The following is a 13540-nucleotide window of genomic DNA, read 5'->3' as shown; positions in this document are numbered from 1 at the left end:
AGAGGATTCTCTGGAAACATAGAAAAGTACAGCACAGAAAAGGCCCTTTGGCCCACGATGTTGTACTGAGGTTTAATCCTAATGTAAAATATAGTAACTTAACCTACCCACCGTGATGCATGTGCATGTCTAGCAGTCACTTAAATATCCCCAATGTCTCTGCTTCCACCACTACAGCTGGCAATGCATTCCATGCATTCACAACTCTCTGTGTAAAGATCACAACTCTCTGCAGAAAGCCAGGGAGGAGATTGCAGAGCCTTTGGCTTTCATCTTTTATGTCGCCAGTTTGTTATCCTTAAGGTTCCTGGCCCTGCTAGCCTTCCCAGTGAGTTTTATAAAGAATTTGGAAATATACTGTCAGGACCAAAAGCTGAAAGGGGATAGCCTTGCTGACTGGGAGCCATCCTAATACATGGCAAGGAATATGGTATTGAGTGTCTGCTCTCCTCCGGTCCAACCCCTTAAAGTTTTGACTGATGCACTAAACTGATGGCCTTTGCGTTGTGCTATAGTATTATAGGGGAGGGAACTTTAATTGCCTATGGATCCTGTGCTGGATAGAATGCCCAAGCCTCCCCCCTCCCATCCCAAAGCTTTCTCCACAATTTAAACAGTTGGGTGATCTATGTGTGGAACTGGAGTTGGTAGATGTTTGGAGACATTTCCACCCTATGGGCAAGGACTTTATGTTCTTTTCCAATCTTCATATGTGCCATACAAGGATTGATTTCTTCCCCTAATTCCCACAGCTCTTCTACAGTCAGTGGTATCTTGTTCGGTTGGGAATATTACCATCGCTGATCACACAGCAGTATATTTAGTGGTCGAGATTAAGGGCAATGCAATGAACTCTCGGCACTGGTGGATGAATCCCTTCATCCTCAAGGACAACAAATTCATCGAGTACTTTTCTAAGGAATTTTAAGCATTTTTGGGCACCAACTCAGGTACATTCATTCTTTGGGAGACTGCTAAGGCATATGCTAAAAGGATAATTGTCTTATGCTTGTCCAGTCTGAAGTGATGGAAGAGAGAGCAGCAGTGTCTGGTCGAGGCATGATTGAAGGCAGCAGAGACAATATACTACAGTAGACCGTCAGTGACTAAACTGCAGTGGATCACAGCGCTTCGATCTGCCTTAATGGCTATGCTTTCGCATACAGCCAGGAAGGAACATCCCTTTGCAAAGCAAAGGTTGTTTGACCATGGTGATAGGGCGGTTAAACATTTGGCATATCTGGTTAGGAAGAAGAATGTGTCCTAATCTATTACTTCTATTAGGGAGGGGAATGAGACTCGTACTAGTAATGCGAAAAAGATCAATTTGGCGTTTCGGAGTTTCTACTCTGAACTGTATCAGTCTGAATGTTGTGAGGATAGACATGATAAAATGGACTCTTTTTTTAAAAAAAGAACTTGGATCTTCTGGGGGTGTCTATTGAGCAGGCGTCTCTCCTTAGTGATCCATTAACAGCACAAGAGATACAGGAGGTGGTGAGGCAACTTGAAAGTGGAAAGGTTCCTGGCCCTGACAGCCTTCCCAGTGAGTTTTATAAAGAATTTGGAAATATACTGTCAGGACCAAATGCTAGACATGTATAACTATTCCTAGTCAGGATCTTCTCCTGCCATCCTTGAGAGAGGCTGATCTCTCTTATCCTCAAAAAAGGGAAGGCCCTGGAGTACTGTGCTTCTTATAGATCAATCTTGCTCTTAAATTCTGATTATACAATTTTGTCTAAGAATTTGGCATTGAGGTTGGAAGGGTTGCTGCCCTCTATTGTTAAAGAAGACCAGACAGACTTTATAAAGCATCGCAAATCCTCTAATAATGTTAGGGGGTTGCTTAACATCATTCAAGTATGCTAGCAGTGATCAGTTCAAGGGTTGGTGGTCTCTTTGGATGCGAAGAAGGCATTTGATCAGGTGGAATGGCTGTATCTCTTTTATACCTGGGAGCTGTTTGGCCTGGGTGAAGTGTTTACTAGATGGATAAGGGTGCTTTACAGGGATCCTCTGGTGGTAGTTCTGACAATTTTAACATTGATAGGGGCAGTCAGCAAGGCTATCCCCTTTCAGCTTTGCTTTTCACATTGGTGATTGTATATAGATATCAAGAGCAAAAACGTCAGAGATTGAGGCCCATGTTCATGCATTAATATCTCATTGCTACTTAATCTGCCCTCATTAATGCACCATTGCCATTCTCCTACTGACTGGATAGAAACTAGATGGTAACAATTCCCAACATGTAGATCACAGCAGCATGTAGGTAACTCCAGCTTGCTCTTCCAAATCTCCATCTTGGAGAGCGTGCACCAAAATCTCTGGGTAGAATCAATGGGCAGTGACCAGAGAAAGAGTTAATGTTGTGAATCCACTGTGTTCCTCCTGTATTTTCTGTGATCTAGCCACTACCGTTCTGCAGTCGTATTGCTGGGTTTTGAGTGCACTGGCATCTTTCATTGGAATGGTGCTCCAAGGACATTTGACATACAGATAGGCACCTAGCTTATGGATTTAATCAGAGAGCATTTCAGGGCTGCTCACTGAAATTCTCTTGCCCTATCTTTCGGTGCACAAACCGAAAGCTTATGATGTTTGCCAGTAGTAATCAGTGGGGGTGGATGTGTCACTGTACTGCATTAATCTCCTACCTACACCATGTGACAGCTGTGTACATACCAAACACACGCCCTGTGCTTCAAGTAAATGGCAACGTCTCAAAGTCTACATAGATTGTGCCAGGACTTCCCCAACTAGAGGGGAATTTCTCTTGTCTGAGGACCAGTCAGTCAAAAGCAATCTCTGATATCAGTCCGAGGCTTAGGCACACTTAGTTGATTTCAAGAGGTGGTTACTGTCAGGTTTGAACCTCCATAGCCTGGATAGTAGACCACTGAGGTCCATGGGTCTAACACAACCAGTGTGAGTCATTGCGGGAAGTGGGGAGATGAAGATACCCATGTTCCACCCAACCTCGAAGTTCAAAACCTATGTGATTGACAAGGCGAGTTACCAAGAAGTGAACATATAGCTCTGGTAGGTTCACCAGCTGACTGGATGGCTGTTCTGCAATGTAGTGACACCAACAGCATGGATTCAATTCCCATGACTGAAGTTACCAAGAAGGACACTTGTTCTCAATCTCTCTCCTCACCCGAGGTGACTCTCAGGTTAAGTCACCACCAATTATCTGCCTGGAAAGAGAAAGCAGCCTAATGATCTGGTAGATATTGCAACTTTACCTTAGCAACAGTCAGTGGGTGAGCCAGAAACTTGTAGCATAAGGACTGACCTTTGTGAATGTTTTATTCTGTCAAGGGATGAACTTAATTTTGGGTGATGTCAGGTTCTTCAGACACCCATACTCCAGTAAAGCTGGAAGATATTTATGAGCACCACATACTGTGTGAACCTTGGTCATTAACTTACTCATTGAAACTAAATCCTTACCCCATGCACTTTTGACCATTTTATGTAGCATTCACATTCAATGCCAGTTAGAACTCTGGTCTGCAGTCGCTAAAGTAGCAAGCACCTGCCAAGTTCTCCCAACCTGCACTTGATGCAAGAGATGTTAATTTCACATCTTGGACCACAGAAGCTTGTGAGATCCTAAGGATGGTTGGGTTGTTTTATCTTTAATGTTACAGATGCAGTTAGACAGACATTCACTCACAAGTCTGATGGTAGGAGAGAAAGAATAAGGAGAGAGAATGAGGAGAAAGACAGAATAAGGAAGGAGAGAGAGAATACCTTGGTGTAAGGGCTTCAGTTTGAGAATACCAGACCAAAAGCATGTGGTTAGATCCTTGAACAGGCTACCTCAAGCTGAGAAAGTCTAAATTGTTGTGTGAATAATCAAGGAAAACCATCAAACTCTCAAAACCAGGAACTGGGGGGGGGAATCAAATCTACAGATGTGAAAATAAAGCGAACGCAGACCGGCGTTTGAATCTTGTACAGTGATGGTGTATAATTATATTGATAATAAATATTTTACTGGTGTTGTACATAGACTAAACCAAACTGTTTATGTTTTCTTAATGTCCAGTAGTAACACAGCTTGGATCATAACAGTTGAGTCCCTGATATCAGGATCGAAGATGTCACAGAGTGTCTGTAGGACATTCTTCTGGGCAGGATATTAAACAAAGATTGAACACAACAAAGTTTCTTACTGGAGGATTAGATCCTATGGAGCTAAATAGAAAATTTGCAAGGAGGATCTCAAAAGTTGCTTTCTCCAATTGCTCCCAGTACCGTGCACTACAGAAATGGAAGGTTAAAGCAGATGACTCTGTGGCTAGAAAGATGGTGCAGAAAAAGGTTTAAATTCCTACAGTATTGGGACTGACTCCATGGGAGTTGGAACCTGTATAACTTAGAAGGGCTAGACTTGAACTGAATTCACTTGATCTGTGTGACAAATTTTGTTGGTGATTGTGGAAGCTACAAATTAATTCTCCAGGAGTGTGGAAACCTGCAGAGTATTAAAGAGTGATATCAGGGTGCACAAAATACTGGCAGAACCAGATATCTTGAAAATAGAGAACACTAATAATTGGAATGAGAGAGAAATTAAACTTTATAAATCAAGGTTACACTTCATTTATGTAAATGCAGAGAATATAGTAAATAAGGTTAACAAACAACCTCCCTGGAACTTTATATGTCCTAATCAGAGCACCTCTCATCTTTGTGAACTCAGATCGAATACAGGCTCAGTCAAAACAATCTCTTCCCAAAGTCCAGCCATGCTGCTATCAGCCAAATGAACCTTGTCTATGGCAAGTAATAACCTTTCTTAGCAGGGAAACAAAATCTCCCTGCAATACTCCAAGTGTTTACACCAAAGCTCTATATAACTGCATCAAAACATCTCTTCTTCTGAACTCAAAATCCTCTTGCAATGAAGGCCATTACCATTTCCCCTCCAAACTGCTTACAGCGTCTGCCTGTCTACTTTCACCAACTGGTGTACAAGGACGCCCAGATCCCTTCATACATTTGCACTTCTTAATATGTCACCATTTAAATAATATGCTGTTTTTCACACCAAAGTGATAACTGAACATAATAGTGTGAGTATAAAATTTGCTGAGTGATAGGAAACATAGTAATTGCAAATGTATATCTTTCAGACTGGGGGAAGGTTTGTAGTGGAGTTCCTCAGGAGCTTATATTGGTACACTTACTTTTCCTGATTTGTATTAATTATCCAGATCTTGGACTGCAGGTGACAATTTCCCAATTTACATATGATACAAAACTTGCAATCATTGTAAACTATGAGGACAGTGTACAACTTCAAAAGGACATTATCAAGTTGGAGTAGTGGTCGGATCAGTGAATAGAAGACCTCAGTTTATATGTGCTTTCAAGTCTTCAAACATGATAGAAAGTGGAGAGTGTCAAAGCATACAGTATCCTAGGCTTTATTAATAGTACCACCACAGACTACTAGAGCAAGGAAGTTATGCTAAACTTGTGTAAGATACTAGTTAAATACTGAGGCTGTAGTATTTTGCACAATTCTTGGTACTACACTTTGGAAGGATGGCAACACATTGAAAAGAGTGCTGAAGAGGTTTTCAAGGCAGTTCCATGCCTGAAAAACTTCAGTTATGAAAATAGGCTGGTGAAGTTGGAACTGTTTCCCTTGCGGAGAACAAGGCTAAGAGGAGATTTGATGGAGGTTTTTAAATTCATTAAAAAAAGAATAGACAGAAAGTGGTTACATATTTGAAGTGATTTAAAGAAGAAACTTTCTCTGTATAGTGAGTGGTTTGAATCTGGAATGCACTCCTGGAAACATTTTGACACAAGGTTCAATCAAGGGATTCAAATGTATATTATTGTTTAAAATATCATCTAATAACCATCAGTGCTATAGGAAGAAGGTAGGAGAATTTACAATTTGGGGGGCCAGTGTCAAATGATCATCTTCTGCACTGTAAAAATTCTGAGTCGCCAAACTTAACTCCATCTACTTTAGTTGTGCCCACCCAATTAGATCAAGTTCCTTTACAACTTTCAGCACCTAGTCACATTTTACAGTGTCATTTGCAATCTTACAAATTAGGCTCCTTCGTATGTAATAGAAGCTGAGGCCCCAATCCAGATCCTTGAGTACTCCAATTACATCCTGTTCAATATGGAATTAACTCTTTATCCTCCATGTTTGTCTTGTACTTACCAACCAATTACCAACCTTTGTCAGAAGGTTATTTCCAGTTCCACTTGTTCTCAACTTTATTAACATAATCATTACCACACAACGTGATCAAATGCTTTTTGGAAATTCATACACACAACAATCAAAGATGTTTTCGCTATCATGGAGATGATCGCTCCAAAAAATAACCAGTTTAGACAATCCATTTCAAAAACTTCAATTAACTTTATATATAAAAGTAGTTAAGACCTGACTGATTCATGACTTGCAGCTATAAAATTATAGCCCCCATAGCAATCTGAAACACAATGCTAAAACATGTGGCCAAAGATTTATATTGTTAAACAAAGCATGTCCAGGTACCTTAAAAAAACCCCATCTTTTCATGAAAAATAAATAAATAATACTACCATAGATATTAAATAAAGAAATGACCCAATAATAGCAAAACACCAGAAACAAACTTGTTTGAATTATTTTTTGTAACGTTAAAAAAGTACAGTCACAAAATAGAATACACAGCTATAAAACGGCTGCAGATTATTTAAGAAAATAGTGTGAATATATAAATTCTACAGTATTTACCTCGACTGATACATATATTTCAGAAAGCAGGTTTCAGTTGCTCCATCTCATTTAAAGTATACTATACAGCCAGTGTCCATATTAAGGATTCATGATTAAGACTTAAAGGATTATCACAAATAATTACATACTTCAACAGTAATGAACTCCATCTGCAATTGTTTCATCAAGTGAAAAGTTGAGCAGGAAATGAACAATATCAATTTATTTATTCAGATGAGAATGTCTAAATGATATACTGATAATTTAATTTCCACATTTGATTTGTGTATATATACACATAAACACATACTCATACATATATACACAAAGTAGTGCTGTTTTACATATATAAAGTCAGTCCATTGATAATCATGTTTGGATTAGTATTCAGTTAATTTAAATGTTTCTTTCAGTGTTTCCCTACTCTGCTGAAATATTTTATACCCCAAACCATCCTGCCTGCAAACACAGGAACAATCTGCAACATATGTTCTCTGCTTCTTTCCATTTAAAACCATTTTAAAAGAAGTCAATATCATTAGCTATCTGGAGATACATTGCGCATAATCAGAAAATGACAAAAAACCTGCAGACATAAATCCTAATTAAACTGGTCCTAAAACCCAGTGCAACCCAGCTCAAAATTTCCAACTAAAAGAACAGAATGTGTTAATCATAATCATTTGGTTTTAACTAGAAAGACAGTCTCTGCTATTTAATATTTTAGAAACTCTGGGGTGAGGGGGAATAATTCATGCCAACACATTAGATGCAAGTGGGTGCACTTTAAATTCAAAGGGTAAATTAATTTATTATTTTACAAGAACATTTATTTTGTACAAATTATCTGTCATGATTCACCTGGTCACAATTAAAAGTGATGCGAAATCTTGCACTAACAATATAGAACATTCTGTGGTTTAATATTGTAATTAGCATGTTTTCTTTTACTTAGCTGAGGTACCATGGCACTGGTCTCCATGCACTTTTCAACATTGCTGTGCAAGCATAGCTAGAAAATACAATTGTTGCTGACAGACCTAACTGTCTGGGTAGGCTTAAGGGAAACGTAGTCCAGGTATTTTTTAAAATATAAATTACTGTATATGAGATCACAAAAGTCACATGGGAAAATTCTCAGCATACTCTTGGATTTTAGATTGAAGAACTGCATAAATATTGCTGAATAAACCTATTTTAAAACAAATGCAGGTCATGATTATATGATTAACAAATTTCAGGATCAACCTGGGTAGTGAAAAGATAGCGATGAATTACAAGTCAATTCCTCAAAAATCTTACAAATGTGGAACTTTGTAGAACACCACTTAAAATGTAGACTTCAATCTACTGTAGGAATGGGTTCAAATCTCAATAGCTGCTGGCACTATTGAAAACAGCCAGTATTTCTTCAAGCAATTTTAAATGAAAAAAACTGGTGCTCAATTTTGGGTTGCTTGTTTTATCAAACTTTGCAAGTTCTAGTAACTACATGTCCTGGGGAAATACCAGTGTGTGCTTAGTTAGGAAACATTTAAAATTAGAAACCTCACCCAAAGTTTTAGACTCTGCTAAAAACTTTTCTACTGTATCACTTCTTGAAGATATTTAAAGTCAGAGATGATCTACTTTAACACTGTTCACATGATTGTTAAAAAGGATAGCCAGTGTCTTAAAGCAATACTGATTCTGGGATGGCTCTTCTATCCATCTGACGCTTTCCATAATGTTGGGGAGCAAACTGGGTTGTATTCGGATATTTTATTTGCACATGTGAATCAGGGTATGGTGAAGTTCTACTATATATATTGCTACCAGCTACAGGCACACCTTGGTAGCTAAACTCTGGAACAGGACTCTGCTGTGCATTTCGAAAACTGGGTGATCTTTGCATATTTCGTCTGTGCCTAATGTCAGTTTCTGGATTCCAGTGTTGTTCATATTGCTCTTGCCTTCTTTTGTAATGCTGTTGGTATTCTGGAGAATGCTGCTGTGTACTTTCATATGGAACTGGATGACTCACATGGCTGGTTGTAGTCACTGAATCATATTGTTCACTGTGGTCTAAAGGCTGTGAGGGAGCTCTGAATGTCTGTGAAGAATTAGAAAATTGGTGGCTAATAGTGAAGGAGTTCATTCTACCCTCTTGGTAGTCTGGCAAATGTGCAGGCTTCGTACCATACTGCCTATTGTCATAATTTGTTTGAGAACCTGGCATATTGTAACTATATGGTGGCAACACAGCTACGTCTTTAGCTCTGGTAGGTGAGTACTGTGGGAGGCTACCATGGTACCCAGGAGGGCTACTGTAGGATGGTGGCATAGAAGGTTGCCGCTTTACTAAAGATCTTTGGTTGGAACTTATGGATCCTGAATGAGTCCTTGGAAGTCTAGCTTGAGAGTTAGCACTGATATTGCTTGTATTGTTTGGTAGTGGTGCTGCTAATAGTCTTGAGGGACTATTATTTTTTAACATTGCTTCTCGAGAGATAGATTGATTTCGCACTACCTCAAGCTCTCCCTTTTCCATCATCGCCTCGGCATGATTTTCATATTCATGATCTACTCCAGGAACATTGTCATATTCTGAAGCATTTGAGTCTCTCTTTGTTTCATCAACCTCTATAATAATGGCCTTCCTTCTAGACATCAGTGACTCATCTGCAATAGATGGAGAACTTTGGGTATTATAGCTTCCAGTTCTGCCTTTGCCATTCGCAGAATATTCTGAAGTTGCTTCTGATATTTTTAAGCCTGAAGGTTTGTTCCACTTAGGGGCAAAATCCTTCTTGACAGTTGGGTTAGCATTTGTGTTCTGGTTAGCAGTAGCATTGTTAAGTTGTTTAGGGTTATCATGTGACAATGCATGCTGTGGTGGGAATCCATGTTGTTTTTTTACATCAAGATCTGGCAGAACTTTCACTTTGCCTCCCTGATTTTCCATGAGGTCAACCTTTTGTGATTTAACATTTGGCTTTTCCAAAGAGCTCTTTCCATGCCTGTTGTCAGGTTGTTTCTCCTGCAATTTCTCTTGTGATGCCTTTTTGTCCTTTCTCCTTGATGCTGGAGGCCCTACTTTAGCTGTGTTGTTTTGCCCATTGATCATGTGATTGAGAACAGCTGGTTCTTGATGCTCCACTGGTACCTGGCCAAGTGATTTCTGTGGAAATTCTTCAGGTTTACCTGAAAATGAATATTGAAGAACATATTTAGAAAAAAAAAAATCTATTTTCAAACTCACATTTAACTTTGATAGGATTGATGGTTTGTTTGCATGCAGATGTTAACAGATTACAAGTATCTAAATCAACTAACAGGAAAAGCACACACAAGATTAAACCTTTACAATAGTGAACGCTCACACTGAAATTAAACTTATTCTTTCCTCCTCCCTCCATCAGAACACAAAATTCTCAAATACTTCAAACATTAAGTTGCATCTCTACATCTTTTATAATCAGGAATGTTTCAATCATGTCCTTAATTTTATACCTACTTTATCAAAGTTAATACACAACATGCTGTTATAAACGGTTGAAAACAAAGTTTCAGAGTCTTTCAACTGTCAACTGTACAACTATATTGAATTGCATTGCAAAATGTGCTCTTTAAAATAATGGGGACAGTTTTCTTTGGCTTTAGGTAAGTTTGCATTGTTCGCATCAGGCTTATCAAAGGCAATTGACAACAAGTTTGCACGAGTAGCATTATTTGATCAAATGTACTGCTGTAAATTAGGAAGTACAGTAAATCTGAGATTTTGTTCATTCTAAATCATGGAGGGATATCATCTTTCAAGTTCAATCTAGCTTGATTAATATCAGGCTGCACAACATATTTAAAAACCACGTGACATAAGTCTTTACACTTGTGTTGGCTTAGTTAATTCTTAACAATCAAATTGCTGTAGTTGACCTCCATGTTTTGACAAGTCAAACAACAAAAAAATCAAATAAGCTGGGAATCCATCCTTGAGAGTTATTTATTGGTCCCTTGTGCAAAATACAGAAATAAACAAAAATACCACTGAACTAAAAACCTTTAATTAAAAACCTTTAAGAACTTACTGACAAAAGGCTGTTTCTAAAAGAGGTTAGCAAAACTGTAGGAAGTACATTTTTGATGGTAACAGTTCCTTATTTTAAGGTACTGACTATTTTGGCATCAAATTGTGTTCATCAGATAAAATGCATCTCTAGAAAGTAAGTCCAAGGGAGCAGAGAAGTTTAATTCTAACAGACAATACAAATGTTTCATTAAGTTGGTAATACATTCAATTCTGCTTCATTGGTTTCACAGGTCAGCACAACATCAAGGGCCGGAGGATCTGTACTATGCTTTATTCTGTTGCAAAGGTTTGAATACAGAATCTTAGTGAAATTAAAGTCCAAATCCAAGGCTGACAACATATTGAGGAAGTACTGCATTGCCAAAGAAGCAAGATATTAATGACTTTCCATCTGCCTGGTCAGGGGGCTAGATGATCAGGCATGATCCATGGCTTTACTTAAGGAAGTGCTCAGAGTTCTCTGGGATTCAAATAAATACTCATCATTGAGAGGATACACAATTCATGGATCTCAACGCTTGTTTGTGGAATGAGATGGAGCAGAAAGGCTGCTGTGCTTGCTTAAATAAATATCACTCAGTTCAAAGTAACTTGGTTTGCGGAGCATTTTTTGAATACTTCAATAGAACTTGTATATTTACAAATATTAAACAAATTATCTGCATTATTGCAGTTCTTTACCTCAGTTCTGTAACAAAATGTTACAGGAGAACGCTATGAAGAACAACCATTTTTCTTACTACACCTGTAGCTTTGCCTGACACAAGGTAATATTAGATCAGATAAACTGGAAGCACATACTAACATTTTATAAAGTGTTAAACTTAGTGGAGTTTGGCAACATAGCGCGTCAATTAACTGGATAACTGCCTCATCTCAGCCAGACAACGCACAGTAAAAACAAAGAGGTAGTGAAAAGAAAAATTAATCCATCTTTGGTCCTTTCAACATCTTTTTGATGATAAATTTCAAGTGATGATTATGGATGAACTCCAACTAGATCATGTTAAGGAAATTGGAAAAATTGGTTTGAAGTTTGCAGTTGTAATGACAGCCTGTTGGTTTTCAATATAATTGTGAACCAGAAACCAGTTTCTGGCATCAGCATATATAGCTGAACACAAATCCAGAAATCACAGAATCCCTACAGAGTGAAGAGAGACCATTTGGCCAACTGAGTGAACATCAACCTTTTGAAGAGCATCCCACTTAAACTCAGCTCCCCATATTATCCCTGTAACCCTGTATTTTACCACGGTTGACTCACCCATCCAGCACATCCTTGAGCACCATGGGGCAATTAGCTTGGCCGATTCACCTAACCTGCAGTTCTTTGGACTGTGGGAGGAAACTGAAGCAAACCCACAGAGACAAGGGAAGAACATGCAAACTGCACACAGGCAGTCGGCTGAGGCTGGAATTGAACCTGGGTCCCTGACAGAGGATGTAGTGCTAACCACTATGCCGCCCTAACAAGGAAATCTGTATCTGACTTTGCAAGCAAATATAAACAAAAACCCACTACCATTGGACCAGTGATTTACTACTCCTTCACAGATTGCAATGAAGTCATCCCAGATGACGACCTTTAGATATCATTTGAGATGACATTAACTTCCTCTTATACGTCGCAAGTTTGCTGTGAATGTTTACACTGAAAAAGTTATGCTTGGTTGAATAATGTCATAGTCATAGAGATTTACAGCACTGAAAAAGGCCCTTCACTCAGACCACCTTGGTCAAAAACAACCACCTGACAATTCTAATCTCATCTTTTGGCTCATAGCCTTGTATGCCTTGATATCACAAGTGTATATCTAAATACTTATTAAACAGTGAGGCTTTCTGTCAGTGAATTCTAGATTGCCTCCAAACCTTTGTCCCCTTACCTTAAATTATGCTCACCTCATCTCTCTCGGTACCAAGGTGAAAAGTTTATTCCTGTCTACACTTCTCAATTTTATTTGTATCAATCTTGATTCCCACCCCCCGTATCCTCTCTTCCAATGGAAACAACCCCAGTATATCCAAAAAAAACCCAAAAGAACTGCAGATGATGTAGATCAAAGTATATCCAATCTCCTTTCATAATTAAAAGTCTAGCCCAGACAACATCCTGATAAATTGCCCCTGCACCCTCTCCAGTACAATCACATCCTTCTTAAAAGGTGGATTCCAGAACTATACCCAATATTCTAGTTGTGGCTTAACCAACACTTCTTAAAACTACAATTTCGGCATAACTTCCTTCCTCTTAAACTGTATACTTAGGATAATTGTCTTTATTAGCCGATGTGCTTTCTAAACAACTTTTATTTATCTGTCCTGCTAACCTTCAGGTCGATTGAATGTGCAGATCAAGCGGGTCTCTGATCCTAAGTGCTTCTAGGGTGCTACTGTTTATCATATGTTCAGTTGCCCAGACATATCTAAGGGCTTAAGATGTACAAAATCATAATTACTATTAACCAATCTCTATCCCAATACAAACATTTTATATTTGTGAAATGCAAAATCTCAGCATGATAAATATTCACAAGTTTTAATAGAAATTTTTTCAAAGGATATTTCAGCTTCTACTTTATTCCCAAAAGTGTATCTTCAACTTTATTTCATTCAATAAAATTCTTTAAAGTGAATGATAGCGAATGTACTTTCCTTCATGGCTTACTGTTTTGAGGATTTGAGTATCACTTTAAAAAGATTCCATTACGTTGTAT

At 38.4% G+C, this 13540-nt stretch overlaps 1 protein-coding gene across 8 annotated transcripts in view; it reads right to left on the bottom strand.

Annotated features, from left to right (window-relative positions):
- Nucleotides 1-6389: 6389 nt before the first annotated feature.
- The window catches only part of usp6nl (USP6 N-terminal like), a 235239-nt gene continuing 228088 nt past the window's right edge, over nucleotides 6390-13540 (bottom strand). For all 8 annotated transcript variants that reach the window (XM_072562952.1, XM_072562957.1, XM_072562956.1 and 5 more), the window contains one exon: nucleotides 6390-9934. In XM_072562952.1, coding sequence (XP_072419053.1) covers nucleotides 8424-9934 — 1511 coding nt within the window. In that variant the 3' untranslated portion in view covers nucleotides 6390-8423. The remainder of the gene's footprint in view (nucleotides 9935-13540) is intronic.

This window comes from Chiloscyllium punctatum, chromosome 44, assembly GCF_047496795.1.
Source record: "Chiloscyllium punctatum isolate Juve2018m chromosome 44, sChiPun1.3, whole genome shotgun sequence".
NCBI classification, from domain to species: Eukaryota; Metazoa; Chordata; class Chondrichthyes; order Orectolobiformes; family Hemiscylliidae; genus Chiloscyllium; species Chiloscyllium punctatum.
The sequence above is the reverse complement of the archived record's forward strand: the minus strand, read 5'-3'. Positions and strand labels throughout refer to the sequence as shown.